Here is an 18,578-nt window from a genome sequence, read left to right on the forward strand (position 1 = left end):
GATGGGTTGATTGACTGATTATAGGTGGTTTCAAACCAGATTTTCAGTGCGATATTTGATAGATGTGGCTTGAGTTGATGCTGGGCTCGGAGGGCAGCCTTTTGGCTGTTTAAAATAGGTTGACGGGTTTGCTTTGGCATTGCAGAAGGGAGGGACGAAGTCAAAATAGCCTATTTTGGTTACTCCTATATTAGCAATTTTGTATTGGAGGAGGGGAGAATTTAAGCAACTTGCTAGTAATGGAGTATTAAGCAATTTTATATGGAGTTGTAATTTGGACAGCGTGGCCAGTTGCTTATAATGGAGTATTGCTTATATCGGAGTTGCTTATAACGGGGTTTTACAGTAGTACCCAAGACCCTCTGCGGATCCCGAGGGGCGCTGAAGCATGTAAGCTGAAGCATGTAAGCAGGAGAACCAGGTTCATCACCTGCTCCGGCAGGATCGGGATGTAGGATCTAGATGTAAGAGCTAGGATCCCGTGGATCATCCATAAGCATGGATCCTGTGACTGCAGATATCTATAGTATGAAAGTATGAAGTATGGAGTGTAGCGATCATGAGACCCTGAACTCAATCCAGGCATTCACGAACAAAAGCACGATATATACAAAGTACGGAGTACAGAAAAGTAAAGCGTCAAGCCATCTGAATAACAACCCCCTCGGACGCATCGCGCCACTGCGAACCCATCCCCCGGATCCGACGCTCACTAGCAAGATAAAGCAACAGATAGACATGAGGCGCGATTTCACCCCATGTATACACCTTCAACACAAAGCTTCCAGCATCAGGGTTCGATGGATGAGGAGTAGGATGATGATGGAGAAGAGGAAGATCACGCCCCCGATCTGGAACCAGATCTCGATCTGCTGCTGCTGACCCAAACACCCGCTCCTCTCGCTCAAGAACACACCAAACCCCCCAACCCGCACGCCCCTCATTCGCAATAAAATCCTCTAAAAACCCCCAAAACCGACTAAACAACTCCCTATCCCAAGTATTTGGATTTACACCCGCAGCAGCATTATTTGCATGTGCAATAGTAGCCGTACTAGCAGCACCGGACGCTCGGCCGGTCCAGCCCCGACCCGAAGACCGGGGATAACGGGTGCCCAGGCCCGAGCCCAGCGGATCGTGCAAACGCAAACGCAGACGAAGCCACCAATAACCCCGTTCGAGGACGTGGAGCGGGCGGGCCTGGTGCGTCGGGACAAACGTCCGGGCGAGATTGAGGCGGTTGGCGAGGAGGGAGAGGGTGGGTGTAATGTGTGTTGTGAAGGGGGTTGAGGCGATGGGGGGTTGTTGGGGGTTGATTGTTAGGGGGGTTTTTAGCTGTTCTTGTTCATTGTCTGGTGGTTCTTGTGGTGGTGGACAGGGTCTCTTGGGATGTCTCTCTTGTATTGGTGACGGTAATGGTGGTGACCGTTTAAAGGAGGCCAGTGGCGATTCGGGAATGACAGAGACCGGACTATCAAAGGAGTCGGGAGCTAATCGTGCAGGTGCGAGCGGAGGATCATGCGGGAAACTATTCTCGGTCTCGTTCTCGTTCTCCTGGTCGTGAGTGGTAATAGGGTAGAAGGTCTGGAGAATGGCGTCGGCTTGAGTTAGATAGCGGCAGTCGTCGTGGAAGGAACTGGGGGCGGCAATGTGGACGAGGGTTTGGTTCATCCTGTATAGTACAGGTATATCGTAATTATATATAGCTGTAGCAGTAGCTGTAGCAGTATTGCAGTATTGCAGTATTGCAGTATATACTCTGTCTGTAGTGTAGTTGTATTTGTATACTCTAGTGTTATGAGCACTGGTGTAGAGTCATCTACATCGGGAAAGACAGCGAGAAAAAAAAAAAAAAAAAAAAAAAAAAAAAAAAGATCAACTTCGATAGTGCGAGTTCTTTTTGGGTTATTTGCTTTATTGATTGTTCTCTTTTTGCTCTCTCAAGGTCACACACTACTACTATTACTACTACTGTACGGGTGTACAAGGCTTGTGTTACTATCTCTCTCGTCTTTCTCCTCTCCTATTCTTTCACCTCCTCAACAATTCAATTCATTTCGTCTCATCCAAGAAAAACTATACTCTATCCTATACTTATAACTGAGTAAGTTACTCTGTCTGTCTCTCCTGACACCGGCAGGGCTGAAATCTCGGGTGTTAGATTCTAGTGACAGTCATCTTCTCTCTCCTCGACTCTCCTTTCGACTCTCCCACGATCGTTACATTCCTCGACTTTTCCTTACCAATTCCGTCTCTTTCTCGTGCATTTCGGCAGGTCTCCTCGTGTCTCCTCATCCCGGTCTTCATCCTTGCTTTGTCGATTCGATCGCGCCGGTCGCATTCCTCGGTCGGTCCGTCCAGTCTGTGAAGCTGCGCTCGTTCCAACCCAACGTCTCCCACAATATAACACATCGAATATATATACCCCGTGCAAATCCGACATGTCCTCCAGGGGCAACGCTTATCCTCTAGACCATGGCCCGCCCAGTCGTCATAATATGCAACCCCCTCCGACTCTGCGTGGTAAGTCGCCACATTAGGCGTCCTCCTGTTGGAATCCCGGCTAACGGCTGCAGCTCAACCATCGCAGGCCAGCATGAAGACCTCGCTGAGTTCTGATTTCATGAAATTTTTCGGCGGCGGCGGCGGTGGAGGTGGTGGAGGAAATAATGCTGCTCAGGCAAAGAAGGTCACTCGAGGTTGGTTGGTCTGTATATTGGTCAATGAGACGAGGCTAACGAGTCAAGATGGCCAAACTCCCAAACGACGAGGTCCCAAGCCTGATAGCAAACCGGCCTTGACCCGGCGACAGGAATTAAATCGTCAAGCTCAGAGGTACTTTCGCCATCAATATTCACTTTGGACCATACTGACTTCTCAGAACCCATCGCGAACGCAAAGAACAATACGTGCGCACCCTGGAGACCGAACTGTCCCGGTTACGAGAGGCCTATACCCAAGACATTTCCTCCGCCAATGCTACCGTGCAGCAGCAGCGACAGGTCATCCACTCTGTGACCGAGGAAAACGACATCCTGAAAGAAATCCTCTCCGCCCATGGCATCTCCTACGAAGCCGAACTCGAACGTCGCAAGGCTCAGCGTCCGGCCCCTGGTTATCATCAATCGAGTCCCTTTTCCAATAGCATGGGTGCCTCGACCGTGCCTAGCGGTCCTGCATCCAACCACAACGCCTACACCACACCGCCCACCACTGTCGCGTCGAGTCTGAGCCCGCGGAACGGTTCTGAGAAGGGAGCCGATATCTCGTCCAGGTCAGGATCTTTCTCCCATTCTCATTCTCATGCGCATGGTATGCAATGCGAGTTTGGCTTCCTGGACGGATCGAGGATTGGATCAGCCGGAATGCATGAGCCGGTGCAGACCCAGCCGGGTGTTTTTGAGAACGATCCTCAGCTTCAGATCGACTTTATCCTGACGTATGTGACCACATCCCTTTCATCACAGCCCATTACTAATTATGTAGCCTGGAGGGACCATGTCGCGAACATACCGACTATCTCTGTCGACGATCGGTAACCGAGGCCGACGACGAAGATATGCCGTTCTCCGGCCACGCGCTGATGGCCAGCTGTCCCCCACCGAGCTACATTGCCAACACGACCGATAGGAACCCATACCCGCACAAGACGTACGATCTCCCGGCCGCCAACCTATCGACCCTGTTCAACCTCAGCAAGCAACTGGTCACGGAAGGCCAGATTACGCCGATCATGGCTTTGAAGCAACTGAAGAGTGAGGCCGTGTATCCCACGCTGAGCCGGGACGATGTCAGAATCATCATGGACACACTGAACACCAAGGTGCGATGCTATGGATTTGGCGCCGTAATGGAGGACTTTGAGCTGGCGGATTGTCTGAGCAGCGTGTTGGGGACCAAGGTCGATGCAGGGATTCATGCTCACTCGCAGGATGAGCTGATGTATGCGTGACCGTCGTGTTGGGTTGAATTGGAAAAGGTGTTGGTGAGATGGTGTCATACTGGAGTCATTCTCTTCTTCCGTTCTTATGTTTTGTCCATTGTCCATCTTTTGCTTTCTTATGTCAATTACTTTTATTTTCCCTACTATATCATACCATACCATACTTTACTCAACTATACAACTTCAACAACCCCCTGACCCAAACCTTGTCCCTGATCCTGCGCCAAACTCTCCCTCAAATCCCCAATAAACCCAGCCAACTCCCCCATCCCAACCCCCTCCCTAACCATCCCAACAATCCCCTCCACAACCCCCTCCTCCTCCTCCCTCATCTCCCCAAACACAGTCTCCATCGCCTCGAGTTCGCGCCAATCAATCCGCCCTTCGCTGCCACCATCAGTCCCAGAATTCCCATTCTCATCTTCGGAAATCTGCATCTTCAACGCGCGGATTTTCCGGCGCAGGTCCGCGATTGTCTCGGCGGATTTCATGGCGGTGCGGTCGATGTCGGTTGTTGTGTAGGTGCATTGTTCCGGGTGGGCGCGGGAGAGGCACGTGCTGCAGGGAGTTAGGCGGTCGCACTTTTTTTTATTATCAGCTTGTATCCAGAATGCGTTTTTTTTTTTTTTTTTTTTTTTTTTTTTTTTTCTCTCTTGTACCTGGGGTAGGATGTAGTTTGGGATGTAGAGGGAGGGGAGAGGAGAGGGGTACCTTGACTTTACGATTCCGGCACGGGGTGCACGATGCTGAAGGGCGGGTTTTTGTTGGATTGGTATTGGCATTGGAATTGGCAGATTGGTTGATATTTTGTGTTGGATTTTGGTGATGGTTTTGGATTTGCGATTGGGTTTGAGATTGCGGCTGAAGTTGAGGTTGAGGGTGAGATTGAGCGTGGTGGGCATATTGGGCTTGGACTTGAGCTTGGGCTTGAGCTTGGAGTTGGAGCCGGGGCGGTAGGGGGTACATTTTGTTTGGTGTAGGATGAATGGATAGAGTTGAAGGTAGAGAGATAGAGTGGGAAGATGTTTGTTGATCGATAACGGTTGTGGAGATTTACAGATTGATCAAGATGGTGATGACTAACCGCGGTAAAAATGGATCTAGATCGTAGCACAATATACAAAAGTACGAATACTGTAGAAAAGAAGGTCACAGATCATGCAATTCATAACTACAGTAGACAAAGCTTCTATTATTTGCTACGCTGCGCTCCGCTCCGCAAATAACAGAACGCAATTAAGCTTCCTCCTCAGCAACCTCCTGCTCCTCAACCTCTTCCTCCTCCTCGAACGTGTTGACCGGCACACTGTACAACCGCAAGACAGGCTTGTTCGGGTCCTTGATCAACAGGTACTTCTTTGGAGTCTCCGCGTCCTCACCGGCGTCAAGCGCACGGATGCGGTCGACAATGGTCCGCACAATACCCCATCCGTTACCCAGGTTCAGGTTCATCTGGGTAGCGAACTCGCGGGGCTTGTAGCCGACGACGCCGAGAACGACGTGACTGGTGTTGGAGCGGGGGTTGGCGCGCGACACGAAACCAAGCTTCATGGCGTCGGCCTTGGCGAGGATAGCCTGGGTGGTCCAGCGGGCGAGCTTGGAGGAGTTGTTCTTCATTTCGGTGGCGATGACGGCGCCGCGCTGCGACCAGAGCTTGTTGCGCCAGTCGAGACCGCCGCCGGAGCCTTGGGCCTTGTTGTCGAATTCGTTGAGGGCCTTGACGAGGACTTGTTGGTCTTCGCCGGTGACGGGGTTGCGCAGGGCGGCGTCGACCTCGGTACGGACGATCATGTTGAGGGGCTCCTCGTCGCGCTCGAGGGAGAGGTCGAAGCGGCGGTACTTGTAGCCCTTGGAGGCGAGGGGTTCGGTCTCCTCGGAGGCGTTGTAGAAGTGGTTGGGGTTGGAGAACTCGATGCGGTGCTCTTGCGACTCGGACATGGTTTGCAGGGCGAAGTTGTGGTTGATGACGGTGGCTTCCAGGGCGAGGGCGCTGGGGGTGTTGATCGAGTCGGCGGACTTGCTGCCGGCGTTGTCGGTGACTTCCATGGGTGCGTCGATGGCGTTTTCATTGACGGTGACGAGGTCAATGGAGGCGCCGTCGCGCTTGTCGAAGTAGATCTTGTTGCCCTGGTGCACGATCACAATGTCCCACGAGTAGACACTACGGGGAGCGCACATGAGCATGGACAGGATGTCCGACGAGGCGAACACGGTGGCCTCGTTCTTCTCTGCCAGCTCCTGGATAACGGGGTCCTGCGAGGTGGTGACGTTGTAGGCAGCGCGGTCCATAGACGCCAACCGACGTTCCATATTCTTAACAGGCACCTTGTCGTACGATCGGTCGTAGTAGTAAAGGAAACCGTACGTGTCGAGGTCCTCACCATCAGGCGTCTCAAGGTTCAGCTTCGACAAACGGTTAAAGTCCACCTCTTCCAGCAGCGACCACTCAGGCCGCACGTTAACCGAAGGCTCGCGCGTCCGCTGCGGCTTGTCGTAGTCCCTCCATCCGAATCGACGGCCACCACGGCCGCCGCGCCCGCCGCGGTTGTCGTAGTACCGGTCACCACCCTGGCCACGGCCTCCTCCAACAGCACGCTGGAAACCACCCCGACCACCACGCTGACCCATACCACCACGCTGACCACGGCCACGGAAGACCGTACCGCGGCCACCACCGAAACCGCGCTTGGCGGTTGCGCGGGTGTTGTCGACAACGGAGAACGAGGACTCGTCTTCGGTGGCCTGGATGTTGAACAGGCTCGATGCTCCACCGGCGCCGTACACCTGCTGGTCTGTTCGAGTTAGCACTTTTCCTGCTCGGAATATTTCCCGGGTGATTGAAAGGCGTACCTCTGAAGTTCCGGTTGTATTGCGGGCGACCACCACGCTCGCGGTCCTTCGACTCAGCGGTCCAGTCGGCCATGCGGCCCAGCTTATCGCCCTTGGAGAAAGGCGCGTACGGAGCGCCCTCCAGCATGTTGTCGGTGCTGGTGGCGGGGCCCCAGGTGTCCTCCGCGGGGAGGGCAGCCACGAGGTCAGCAATCGATGAAGGTGCCATTTTGTCTGTAGTATCGGTGTTTTGATACTTTGGCGGGGGCAACAAAGATTGAGATTTTCCCGGATTGGATTTGTGTGCGGCGTGGCTGGTGCAGGGCGGTGAGAGTCACTAGCCACACTCGCTAGAACGCCACATTTCCTTCGGTCCCTTGAGCAGGAGTCTTCCACCACTATGAACAACGAGCATACTTTGCATTGACGGTACAATACAGACAGGCAATATCTTAAGTGCTCTGCTAGTTGGTATATTTTTTATCAACTACCCCTGGATTACTACTGGGGTAGAAGACCCTCGGGTTGACATCGAAAATGTGACCGAGTACCAGATCGCTATCTCCCCGGACTATCTTATGCTGAACATAACTAATGCTTTGACGGAGTAAACCGGATCTTGATATTCTCTGGGGTCCGGAGCCGGAGCACTGGATACGAGAGCATTAGCGATGACCCATGGACAGGCCGAGCTAAGACCAGTTCACATCGGAGTATTAATCACTACAGATAACTGCTTAGCATAATGTGCTGTACGAAATATTTTCCATATTGACAGAATGTTTTACAAACTTCTAACTATTTGGTGGTTATCGACCTTATCAGTGACTGCTCATATTTCTTTTTCTGTCGGCCGCATTGCTTGTACGGTTGTTCTTCGGAGTTTACTTCGGATTTTGCTTATGATATGTCTGGTTATCAGGAACCAGATCGACAGTACCTGACCTACTGACCGGGGGGATGGATGTTCTATTCTGTCACTATCACCCAATATGATACGAGCTATGAGGTGGATAGGCGAGTAGAAACAGAATTCCGGGAATCATTAGTGCTTACTGCTCTACGCTTGAGGCTGTATCGGCGACACAAGTGGCAATCCGTGTCCCTGTTTGGAAAATCCCCCGGATCGGTACCATTAGTTTGATGTCAAAGACGTCACACGACTTAAGACGCTGACTTTGTTCGGCATCGAGTGTTGCCGTTTATCAAAGGGGATATGATATTCTATACTAATGATTTTTGATTGGAAACCATCAATCTCAATGGAAGATGCTCCATAACGAAATCTTACTCCATAGTTTCCTTCCTCGGTGTGATAAGCACCGCTTCTCGAAGACGTCGTGCCGTCATTGAACTTATTCTAGGATAGACTGGACCACCGTGATCGACGTTGAATCGCTACTGCTTCCTTTCGGTTGTATCTATAGACATCGCTGTAGACTACATGACCGGTGACCAGATAACTGTCGAGTGAGACATCTCCTACGGAATACCTGTGTTCATTGCGGTTTTGCAGAAAGGGATAAACTAGCAATCTGTATGCTCCATGCGCGATACTGCAGAATGGTTTTTATGGAGAAACCCTGGAACACTCCGATATCCATAGTCAAAACAAACGAATAGGATAAAGTCCTTGTGACTTGGCCGACCAAATAATAACCCTTAGATGGTCCAATCACAAGCCATGGATCCCCGCGTATTCTTCTATGTCCCCCGGGGCTCTCGATACGGACAACCGAAGGTGGATAGCACGCTACTGTCAATTATTTGCTGGCCTGGCTCTCCAGCTCGCAGTACATTGCCCCCGGTAATAACAATCTCATACCTCGGCAAAGAACAAGCACCATGGACCCAATGAACCCGGGGCTTCGGAATTGGATAAATCTTGTTATCAGGAACAAGGAACAATGCCTGACCTACCAGGGACCACAGCAATGCAAATACAAATCAATAGCATGAGCTATGAACACCTGAGGAAATTACACACCTGCTGCCAGTTCCAAATCCGGGAAAGCGCGTACGTCGATCCGCTGATAAGGAACTTAATGACCGGCGTCGAACATATCAGATTGCCTTTTGCTAGTTTACAAGTCACTATCAACATGGCCCGATATGAAGTGTTCCTGCGTATATGAGAGGTAATTATGTTTGGCTAATTGGTTATCGGGGCGCTGTGCTGGACTCTGACCGAGGATAGGCCCTCCTATCTAGAGTTTGCAGATCATGGTGATGACCCATGGGCGCGGTGTTGGGCCAAAATAGGAAATGGATGGATGAATGGAGCCCTGCTCTCTCTGTATTACTTGTATTCTATCCACATCTATTCTGTGGATCGGGGGACTGGAAAAGTTATATAAACCCATTGAACACCGGACAAACCCTCAGCAGACAACAAGCAAAGCATTCAATCTTTCATTCTTACTCAATTCAATTCCTCTGAAACAAACAGTCTTTTCTATTTCTTCTTCAAACCACAAAAAAAAAAAAAAAAAAAAAACACAATGAAGCTCTCCATCTTCTCCACCCTCGCCATGGTCGCCCTGGCCTCCGCCTTCCCCCACGAGAAGCGCGAAACCACCGAGGCTCAATGCGTCAAGCCCTACCTCTGCTGCGGAGAGCTCAAGACTCCCCTCGACGACACTGTTGACCCTATCCTCATGACCTTGGGTATCAACGCCGCAAGCCTTGTCGGATCCATTGGTCTTGACTGTAAGTTTCTGCTGCTCAGAAAGGTGATATTGGACTGGGCTAATAATTGTATAGGCAAGGCTTATGACGACTCTTGCAAGAGTGAGCCCCAGTGCTGCACTGAGGCTAACCTTTTGGTATGTTTTTTTAATTGTCTATGGGTTTATTGGAGATGTGCTAACTGGAATAGGGTGGTACTCTTGCTCTCGGCTGCGCTCCGCTCAAGTCCAAGTCCAAGTCTTCTTAAGTGGACGATGCTTAAGAAACGCTGGACTGTACAGATTGTCTGAGTAGGGGATTTATATATTAACATTCGGGACGGCATATTGTTTAGCATTAGACAATGTAATATAATATAATCACATTTGGTAAAGTACTTCTATTTTATGTAGGAGCTGTACCTTGTTCGGGATATAGATCCGGATGACCTGGCAATGCATAATGCATGAATAATTGCTTACCATTCTCGATACACACTAAACCAGTAGAATATGACATGCTATCCCCCAATCCAAGCATGTATGATATCACCTCCTCCTCGCCAAAACCAACCCGGTCCCCCATTCCAACTCAACAACAACCTCCCTCCAACCACCCTGCACACCCTCCCCACTCAACCCACTCTCCTCCTCCCTGATCCTCTTCATCAACTCATCAACCACATCCCCCGAATTCACCTCATCCCCATCATCCACCTTCTTCCTCCTCTCCGGCCATCGCCCCTGCCACCCATGATACGCACTCCAAGTCCTCAAAAACTCCGCCAACACCCCCAACTTCATCTTTGCGCACATAAACATCGTCCCCTCCCGCGTCTTAGGATCATATTCAACCCGCGTAGTCTCCCAATCCTCAACAGGCGGTTGTATCGCACGCAATTTCCCCATCACGATATCCCGCCCTGGCTGCTGCCAGTAACCCCCCAACAGGTTCGGATCAGTACTAGACCCATAATGCTCAATCAACTCCGTCGCACGCGGATAATTCAAAATAACAGGATCCGTATACCCCCAAAATGCAAACGTCCCGCCAGGCCTAACGACCCTCCCTAACTCAGGCCAAAGCCTCTCATAATCAAACCAATGCGCCGCCTGTCCCGCCGTAACCAGATCAACGCTCCCATCGTCTAGAAAATCCGAGTTCTCAGCCGTCGACTCGTGGAACGATATATTGGGATGATTGCCGGAGAGTTCCTGCGCGAGTTGTAGCATTGGCTGCGAGGGGTCTGTTGCGTGGACTTGGGCGAAGGATTTGCTTATTTCGCGGGCGACGAGGGCATGGCCGGTTCCTAGGTCTAGGGCAGTGGTAAGGGACGCGGTGTGGAAGGAGAGGATGGTGTTGTAGAGGTGGGGTGGGTAGGTTGGGCGGAAGGTTGAGTAGCGGGCGTGGGAGAAGGAGGTGCTTCTGTGGTTTGGGTTGGTTAATGGGTGTTTGGAAAGGGAGGGGTTAGTCACCTACGAGAAGGACGCCATTATTGTGGTTTGGATGAGGAGAGTTGACAGGAAGATGGAGGGATGGAGGTGTTTATCAATTGAAGACGGGGTAACTCCGAGCCCCGCTATCTTATCAGATCAGGGCACTATGGCATCAACAAGATGGGGCAATACATATTGGAATATTATTTACATGTCTACAAAAGACCATCTAAATGCACAACCGGTCACCCAATGTACGTCGCATACTTCACAAACTCCTCGTCCACCCTCAACCGCTCCCAATCATCATCTCTGATACAAATACCAGCTACCATTTCGCCGCGCGGTGACCTGGGCATCAAATATCCCAGACCATCAAACGGAATGAAGCGCGGTCTCCGCACGGCCTCCGGCTTCCCCAACCCAAGCTTAAAGTCCAAATCATAGAGGTTAACCTTGGCCCACGAACTGAGTGCAAAGTCCGTGGCTGTATCCGCGTTCGCAGTGAAACTAGCTTTCGTCTTATCCGGCGAGCGAGTGAGGAATGTAACGAGGGCGCGGGTGTTGTATGCCAAGTCTACGATTTGTGGGTCGAGTTGCGAGCGAAACTTTGATGCAGTGGCGCCCAGGGGCTCTTCTACCAAGTGCTGCAGTGTGGCTGTGTTGTATGTCATGTTTTGCATCAGTCCTGGGTATGTCGGCGGGATCCCCAGGTGTTGTCGGACATCGACTGCGCGCCTGAATGTGGATTGGGCACGGGGTTCCAGACGGGGGATCCGGGCTCGAGATATACATTGCCAGATGAATGCGCTGACTGTGTCATCCGTCGAGATAAATCTGGAAAAAGGGGGAGTGTTGCTCGTTGCCAAGAACTTAAGGGCCTTGAGGGAGCTTGGAGAGAAGCTCAAATAGGCCCAGGTACATTTGGGCGGTGGTGGCGGTACTGGAGGTTCATCGTCGATGTCCGGAGAAGGTCTCACTAGTTGACAAGCAAGTTCGGGCCCAGGTTCGTACGAGTCATCCAACAGGGAAATGGCTTTGTTCCGATCTATATTCCCTATCGCCAGTTCCTCACTGGTGAAAGGCTGGTTATGACAAGCTTTCGACAGCATGTACATAATCTGCCCTTGCCCAGTCATGTCCATGACATTATGCTGCCCGACAACGGTAAGTATACAGCCGCCAGCGATGAAATTAATCTGAACAGCAAAGACAGGCGCAGAGTCAGCTGCCAGCCCAATAGTACTTCCTGGCAGATTAAGAGTCGCGCAAGGCGCAATGACATTTTCATCCAGCATGGTAAAAGGGAAATCGCCCTGTCGCATGGCACTCATCGTCGGCGCAGAAGCATCATGTCGGAGATCTTTGACGACTAGCGGGATTATGTCCAAATGCGCGAACTTGTAGATACCGGTGTTTCCTTCAGATGCTCCCTCATAGATAATCTGTCCCGTAAGCCATGGAAAACTCGCACCCAATCTGTCCAGGCCAGTTTTCAAGGTGTTGACGATATCATCATGTGAAGCGGGGTCGGTGATCGGGTAGACGCTGCATATTTGTGTGTAGAGTTTGTATAGGAACGGCACTTGGCCGAGTATATCGAGGGCGTCGCTTTGCAGCATCATGATGGTAGTGGTAGTAGGCAATTCAATTGTTGTTTCTCATCTATTATAGTGTTTGCAATACGAGCCGGCCCCACTTCTCGGGCAAGTCATTGTGAGTAATTTTACTGAATTCCTATTGGACAATTCCTTTCTACTTCTATATGTGCACATTGAGTTTGGTCATAATCAATGAAGAAGATACAGCTGCTATTAGTCACTCCTGCGAAAATCATCTAATGCTGGTTAAAATGTGCCCAGTCCAGAGTCACATCGCCACTGGCATCCTGTGTCTCAAACCACTCTGCCTTCGTGTCCACCCCCCCCGTTGTCCAACCTCCATACGCCCCTCTCGACAAGTTCGGTCCATTTCCTCAGAACCTCGCATAATCGCGGCCTCCTCCCAGGACTCCAAGGACACACCCGCAAGAACTTGAATAAATCCGACTTTCCCTGCGCCGTCACAAAAATTACCGAATCCGCATCCTCAATGGCAGCGTCCATATATAGCCCTGGTTGTCAATTGACCGTGAACTTTCCCACACCCCAGTCTTTGTAAAATAAAGCATCTGTAGTGTGCTCGCGGGGCACAGGACGCCTAGTCAGCCTTGGAAGCAACAAACTAGGCCACTCGTTAGGATCTGCATGTTCCATCCATCGCCGTCGCCATGTATTGTCCGCTTCTTGCGCATACGTGTCGACAAAACTTTCCTCCGAGAAGATCGTAATTCCCGGTGCAATCAATTGAAAAGAAGCTGGGCGTTTGGCACGTGATAAGAACTCCATTGTAAACAGGGAGACTCTGTCTTTGAATTGATCCAACAGTGCCTTCGATAACGGAGCTTGCCATTCCACTAATGTTTCCGTGGGTAATCGTTTCACGATAGAGCTCAGCAGCCCATCCCACGCCGCAAGGCTCTCAATAAGATCTTGTTCAACCCATGGCCGTACCAGCGGGTACTGCAGTTCGTCATCCCAGTAGTATTTCCCGCGGTCCCAGAGAGCTAGCCAGCGGCATAACACTTGGTCTAGTGGCTCCCAGCGGTGCTCTGGCTCCAATTTTGTGGGGAAATGATGCCTGTGAGCAAGGAAAGTAAACGGATTAAGAAGCAATCCGGCATCTAGATCTCTCATGTGGCTGGCGCTACTGTGTGCCGGATACAGCAGGATCAGGAACGGATGCTCATCATCGTCTTATAGGTATCCACTGGATAAATAAAAGGGATCTGGCTGGCATGCTTGCGGAGTGACGGGTAACGCATCCCGGTCCTCGCCATTTGGACCTCTGTAAGTCTCGCAAAGGCGCAGGAAGTGGTAGAGAGGTGTTTCCTCAACACCGGAGATCTCAAGTGCAGTGGCCACATCGAGTAATTCTTCGGCTAGGACTCCAGGCTGGTGTATGGCCGAGGGAGCATGCTGAATGACTTTGCAAAGGAGGAGTTGGCCATGTAGGGATGCGCATTCTTCTGGGGAGCAGGATAGGGACACTGTGTGGTTGAGAAAAGAGAAATTGAGGCCCCGGAGGAGAATATAACCGCAGGATTGGGCCCGCTTGGCAAACCCTAGGCTTGGCGTGTTTACATGATTCGATGTTTAGGTGCAGTAGCAATGATAGAAACATTGTATTTCAGCTCTAGTTTGAACTATATAAAATATGTCGTAATGCTTCTGTAATTGGTGTCGCTTGAGTCATATACTAACATCTGGAGATTTATGTCGATCTCCATGATAACAACATATCAACTTTATCCCGGTGGTAAAGATACTTGATGACATACGAACAGAAAGAGAGAACGGCCCCTAACACCGGCAAAGAATTTATCATCCTACCACTAGAACTAATCGAAGAAATAACATCCTTATTGAAGCCCACTGACTTATGCGCCATACGGCCAACATGCAAGGCCCTCAGCGCAAGGGCCTTCACTCGAACTGTCTTTGGCACAGCCATGGAATGTTTCATGACACTAATCTAGAAATTCTAATAAATCTCCGGGCCCTCACTTTAAGAGCCATGACGCTCGCGACAGATCAGAATCAACTGAGACAGATGTTTTTGACTTTAAGTACCAGCTTCCCTGCTCTCGAGACGGTGATATTTGATGAGCTGCGGTCTGGCTGGACTAGATATAACTATGTTGAATTTCCTGTGATCCCTGAAGGCGCGAGTGACGACGATTCGGTGGGTTTGATTGCTGGGTTCGAGCCCATAGCATATGATAAATTGGAGGGGCAGTGCAGGGAGTCGGTCGTGAGTTACTCGGGCCCGGGGATTTATGATGCTTTGGGTATTCTTGCAAAGACGGGGAAGATAAGGCCATGGTGAAGGGGAGATGAAGAGAGAAATATGGGCGTGCAAAGGCTGAGCTATTCATGTAGAGCTACTGGAACTATTGAATAGCTGTGTTTGAATAATAAAAAAGATAATATAGCCGCAGATCTTGAGATGATCTAGGCTTGGGTCTACTGTAGCACTAAGATGTTATACGACCATTCTGGGCTCTGCCTTGATTCCAGCTTTCTCGTAAGTCATATGTGAGCTGTACCTGGATGCTTTCCCTAGCACACAATAATGTAACGGACGCGGAGCAAATATGGACCGACTGGCTGGGGCTATTACAGTGACTGAGCAACTTTGAATCTCTGTCCCACCAACCACTCTTATCCCCCTCTTTTCTCTTTCTCGTCCAAGTTATCGTCTGATGTGTCTGTTCATGGATGTCAGCAACGGATTAGCCTGTTATATACCATCATTTACACTATACGCTATACTCTAGAGTCCTTCATTTGATACAACGTTCCTCCTTCCCGCCTCACCTCAGCTCCGTCCCTCCATCACCGCCCCAAACACTAGTAATACTCGCCTGGCGCATGAACAGAACTGAAGCATGACCGGACTCCCCCATCTCCCACCGGAGCTGGTCGAGGAGATTTCGTCCATACTCGACCCTACCGATCTGCGCGCGGTTAGATTGACCTGCAATACGCTCAACACGAAGACTTTTTCCCCTTTCTGGAGAGGAGCTCTACGCACCATCAAAACAGACCTCTCCCTTACTAGCTTGCAGAGACTGTCAACCATCTCAAGTGACTCCCAACTGCGTCGCTACGTACAAAAGCTCACCATCAGAGCATTTGACAGGGACGGAAGGGTGCTTGGGAAAGGATTCCAGTGGGAGCGTCATTCTTCTGGTCATCTAATCAATTTGCATAAGCAGCCCGCAGTGCAGCAGTTTGATCGGATCCTCTGTCATCTCATCAACTGCAATTCAATTCAAATCGAGACTACATCCACTGAGCATCCAGAACCTTTGAATGCTTTCACTGCCACTGATGCAATAATGATCATAATGAACATCAACAAAGAAGCCGGGCTTACTATCAGGTCGTTTACGTTGGATATTTTTTTCATGGGCATGGGGGGTGGTGATGAGGAGCTAGCAAATCTGGACCCCAGGCGACTACAATTATCCGAAGCCCACTACGTCGCGATTGGGGCAAACCTCGAGGAGTTGGATGTAAGATACAAGCCTGACTCCGATTCAGCTAACGACTGGCCGTTAAATGTCATGCTGCACGCCCCGGAGCTTCGCAAATTACGTCTCGCATGTCATGCCATGGAGAGGGTTTTTTTCCCGATCTTTACACTTCGTCTCGCATTGATGGATCTTCCATGCCAACATTTACAAGAGCTTGAATTCTTCTCAATTTACACAACGGTCGAATATTTCATCGCTCTACTCCGAAAATTCAAGCAGAGTCTGCGGGCCCTTAAACTACAGTCTGTGAGGATTGAGTCAACACTTGATGATCTGAAACAAATGTTTCGAGCCATGGGCACCTTCCCTGCTCTGGAAATAGTCAATGTCAAGTTAATAGACTCTGGTCCATCCGGATGGAGGAGTGTTCACTTTCCAGCGATTGCTCAGAGGCCAGTAGTAGATGAAGAACAGGGTACGACGATTCGGTTCGATGAGTGGCCACATTATAATGGTATATCGTGCGTGGAGTACTCGGGGGAAAATATGAAAGTCGCCTTGAATATCCTTGCAGGAGCAATGGAGTTTGCCTCTGGATGGTGATATACGGGCTACGAATGGCATACTCGCCACCTCAAGCAAAAGAAGTACAGATATGTCGTGCATCCTAACCTGTCACTGTATGAACTCGGGTTGATATAAATAACTTAATAACAGTCTGCCATGTGCTTCTTATTTCCAAATAAAATAATCAGAAAAAACATGTCTCAACTGAACTCAAGGGCTATACATAGTCAATTTCTTCGTAAATCATGTGATCTCATACAGTGTAATTGATACTCCGTAGTGAATCGAACAATTCGACCAGTTCCGTCCCAGCTGTGACCAGCATGTGAACACGAAGCAACCATGGCACTTGATAGATTACCACGGAGCTCGTCGAGACCATAGCATGGTTCTTGGAGCCTACTGATCTATGTATGCGCCTTACGGACGACATGCAAGACCCTCCATGCGATGACATTATCTCTGTTCTGGAGGACTTTGTTGCAAACTGTAGAGACTGATCTTTCTTGTACCAGCCTCAAGGAATTGTCCACTATTGTAAGATATCCCAAACTACAGCGTTACATCCACCATTTGACCATCACAGGAACCAACACGGAAAACACAATCCTTGGAGAGGGATTTCAATACAAGCGCAGCCCCTCTGGCCAATTCATCAACCTACAAGAACATCCTGCAGCTAAACAGCTTGAGGATATCCTCCGTCAACTGTTTAACTGCAAGTCATTCAAAATCTCTACTATGGCCAGGAGCGCGCGCCTGACACCGCGGGATGAGCTCACGCATGAAGAAGCAATCACGATCTTTCTGGATATCATCACAAGAACTGGTCTTCATGTCAGATCGTTCAATCTACATTTCTGGGGGAATCATGAGGTCGACGGTGATAGACTATCCGGTGAAAATAGTGCAAATCCCAGAGAACAAATAACCAAAGCCCAGTATATCGCACTCGTGACACATCTTGAAGAACTAAAACTAAGGTATATATACACGAGCCTTGGTCTCACATTGGTCACAAATGGTCATTCAACATAATATTCCGCGCCCCCAGACTTCGCAAGTTATGGCTTGGGTGCACCTCCGTGCCTGGTTATCCAGAATTCATCCATCATCTTGCTTTCACAGAACGTCCATAGCCGCAACTGCAGGAACTCAAACTGTTCTCAGTTTATGCATTGATTGAAGATTTCACGGCTTTATTACAGACTCAAAAACAGTCTCCGAGTCCACAAATTCAGCTTCTTTAGGTCATCTATCCAAACTTCATCACAGGACTTTACAGCTTTACTCCAGAGATTCAGCCAGAGTTTGTGAGTTCTCAGGCTAACCAAGCTCAGACTCAAATAAAGCCATGATTATCTGAAATCAATGATCCAAGCTTTAAGCACCAGACACCCTGCTTTAAACACTGCCAGGATTGACGTGCTGTGGTCTGGCCTACTTGGATGGGATTTTGTCCAGTTCCCTGCGGTCATGGAGAATCCCGTTGTGGATAAATTCCAGGGTACGAATATCGGTTACAAGCTTGTAATGTATGAGAATGCGAACAAGGCTTTTACTGTGGAGTACTCGGGTTCAAAGATCGATGTTGCTTTGGATATACTTGCGAGAATGGCGGATCTGGTTCCTTATATTTGAACGGGTCATAGGGAACACTATTACCAAGCACAGATCCCAACATTTTCCATCGGCCCAGATCTCCCCATATTAGAGCAGAACATCTCAAATGACCCCTTACGGGTCTCCACAGGACATTTTCCACAGAAAGCCGTTCTATCACACGATATCCCATCGTTATTCCAATAACAACCCCGTTTATTACCCACATTGAACGGACCGATACTTGGTGTCGCTGCGAGCGTCATACTGAAAATCCCCGAGGAGACCTCAGTAGTGTATATTGCCTAGACGTCGGGTCAGCACTGCACACTACACACTACATTTTTATAGAGGAGAAAAGCGAGCTGGCCTACCTGCTTCATCTCACACGTCGGAAAACTCCTCCACGTCGGCGACGCAACTGCATGAACCGCGAAAACATGCGTGCAAGGCG

General features: G+C 49.9%; 11 protein-coding genes across 11 annotated transcripts; 5 read left to right on the forward strand and 6 right to left on the reverse strand.

The window, feature by feature from the left end:
- Positions 1-492: 492 nt before the first annotated feature.
- On the reverse strand, positions 493-1,791 carry ASPGLDRAFT_46481 (uncharacterized protein). Its single transcript, XM_022546452.1, has one exon. The coding sequence runs from the start codon at positions 1,669-1,671 to the stop codon at positions 640-642; it is 1,032 nt and encodes a 343-aa protein (XP_022401285.1). The 5' UTR covers positions 1,672-1,791; the 3' UTR covers positions 493-639.
- An 805-nt stretch (positions 1,792-2,596) lies between these two features.
- flbB lies at positions 2,597-3,952 on the forward strand (the record flags this gene model as incomplete). Its single annotated transcript, XM_022548988.1, has 4 exons — positions 2,597-2,699; positions 2,748-2,835; positions 2,882-3,439; positions 3,487-3,952. The coding sequence occupies 4 exons, from the start codon at positions 2,597-2,599 to the stop codon at positions 3,950-3,952; spliced, it is 1,215 nt and encodes a 404-aa protein (XP_022401286.1).
- On the reverse strand, positions 3,641-5,014 carry ASPGLDRAFT_46484 (Zn(II)2Cys6 transcription factor domain-containing protein). The gene is made up of 2 exons (XM_022546453.1): positions 4,655-5,014; positions 3,641-4,524 (listed from the first exon to the last, which is right to left on the reverse strand). Exons 1-2 carry the CDS (start codon positions 4,907-4,909, stop codon positions 4,117-4,119), a joined length of 663 nt encoding a protein of 220 aa, XP_022401287.1. The 5' UTR covers positions 4,910-5,014; the 3' UTR covers positions 3,641-4,116.
- A 165-nt stretch (positions 5,015-5,179) lies between these two features.
- Positions 5,180-7,001, reverse strand: ASPGLDRAFT_125160 (eukaryotic translation initiation factor 3 subunit D; the record flags this gene model as incomplete). The annotated part of the gene is made up of 2 exons (XM_022540540.1): positions 5,180-6,735; positions 6,794-7,001. 2 exons carry the CDS (start codon positions 6,999-7,001, stop codon positions 5,180-5,182), a joined length of 1,764 nt encoding a protein of 587 aa, XP_022401288.1.
- Positions 7,002-9,303: 2,302 nt separating this feature from the next.
- Positions 9,304-9,707, forward strand: ASPGLDRAFT_125628 (hydrophobin family protein; the record flags this gene model as incomplete). The annotated part of the gene is made up of 3 exons (XM_022540578.1): positions 9,304-9,481; positions 9,536-9,597; positions 9,651-9,707. The coding sequence occupies 3 exons, from the start codon at positions 9,304-9,306 to the stop codon at positions 9,705-9,707; spliced, it is 297 nt and encodes a 98-aa protein (XP_022401289.1).
- A 120-nt stretch (positions 9,708-9,827) lies between these two features.
- Positions 9,828-10,957, reverse strand: ASPGLDRAFT_74036 (putative S-adenosylmethionine-dependent methyltransferase). Its single transcript, XM_022549714.1, has 2 exons — positions 10,919-10,957; positions 9,828-10,864 (listed from the first exon to the last, which is right to left on the reverse strand). The coding sequence occupies exons 1-2, from the start codon at positions 10,930-10,932 to the stop codon at positions 9,988-9,990; spliced, it is 891 nt and encodes a 296-aa protein (XP_022401290.1). The 5' UTR covers positions 10,933-10,957; the 3' UTR covers positions 9,828-9,987.
- A 21-nt stretch (positions 10,958-10,978) lies between these two features.
- Positions 10,979-12,497, reverse strand: ASPGLDRAFT_148548 (uncharacterized protein; the record flags this gene model as incomplete). The annotated part of the gene is made up of 1 exon (XM_022541967.1): positions 10,979-12,497. The coding sequence occupies one exon, from the start codon at positions 12,495-12,497 to the stop codon at positions 11,121-11,123; it is 1,377 nt and encodes a 458-aa protein (XP_022401291.1). The 3' UTR covers positions 10,979-11,120.
- A 498-nt stretch (positions 12,498-12,995) lies between these two features.
- Positions 12,996-13,610, reverse strand: ASPGLDRAFT_35088 (uncharacterized protein; the record flags this gene model as incomplete). The annotated part of the gene is made up of 1 exon (XM_022544505.1): positions 12,996-13,610. One exon carries the CDS (start codon positions 13,608-13,610, stop codon positions 12,996-12,998), a length of 615 nt encoding a protein of 204 aa, XP_022401292.1.
- A 581-nt stretch (positions 13,611-14,191) lies between these two features.
- Positions 14,192-14,977, forward strand: ASPGLDRAFT_1456960 (uncharacterized protein). Its single transcript, XM_022541857.1, has one exon. It carries the CDS (start codon positions 14,356-14,358, stop codon positions 14,800-14,802), a length of 447 nt encoding a protein of 148 aa, XP_022401293.1. The 5' UTR covers positions 14,192-14,355; the 3' UTR covers positions 14,803-14,977.
- A 170-nt stretch (positions 14,978-15,147) lies between these two features.
- Positions 15,148-16,717, forward strand: ASPGLDRAFT_46489 (F-box protein). Its single transcript, XM_022546454.1, has one exon. The coding sequence runs from the start codon at positions 15,365-15,367 to the stop codon at positions 16,556-16,558; it is 1,194 nt and encodes a 397-aa protein (XP_022401294.1). The 5' UTR covers positions 15,148-15,364; the 3' UTR covers positions 16,559-16,717.
- A 255-nt stretch (positions 16,718-16,972) lies between these two features.
- ASPGLDRAFT_1516492 (uncharacterized protein) lies at positions 16,973-18,163 on the forward strand (the record flags this gene model as incomplete). Its single annotated transcript, XM_022542273.1, has 3 exons — positions 16,973-17,505; positions 17,743-17,835; positions 17,941-18,163. The coding sequence occupies 3 exons, from the start codon at positions 16,973-16,975 to the stop codon at positions 18,161-18,163; spliced, it is 849 nt and encodes a 282-aa protein (XP_022401295.1).
- Positions 18,164-18,578: the final 415 nt, after the last annotated feature.

This window comes from Aspergillus glaucus, assembly GCF_001890805.1.
Source record: "Aspergillus glaucus CBS 516.65 unplaced genomic scaffold ASPGLscaffold_9, whole genome shotgun sequence".
NCBI lineage: Eukaryota > Fungi > Ascomycota > Eurotiomycetes > Eurotiales > Aspergillaceae > Aspergillus > Aspergillus glaucus.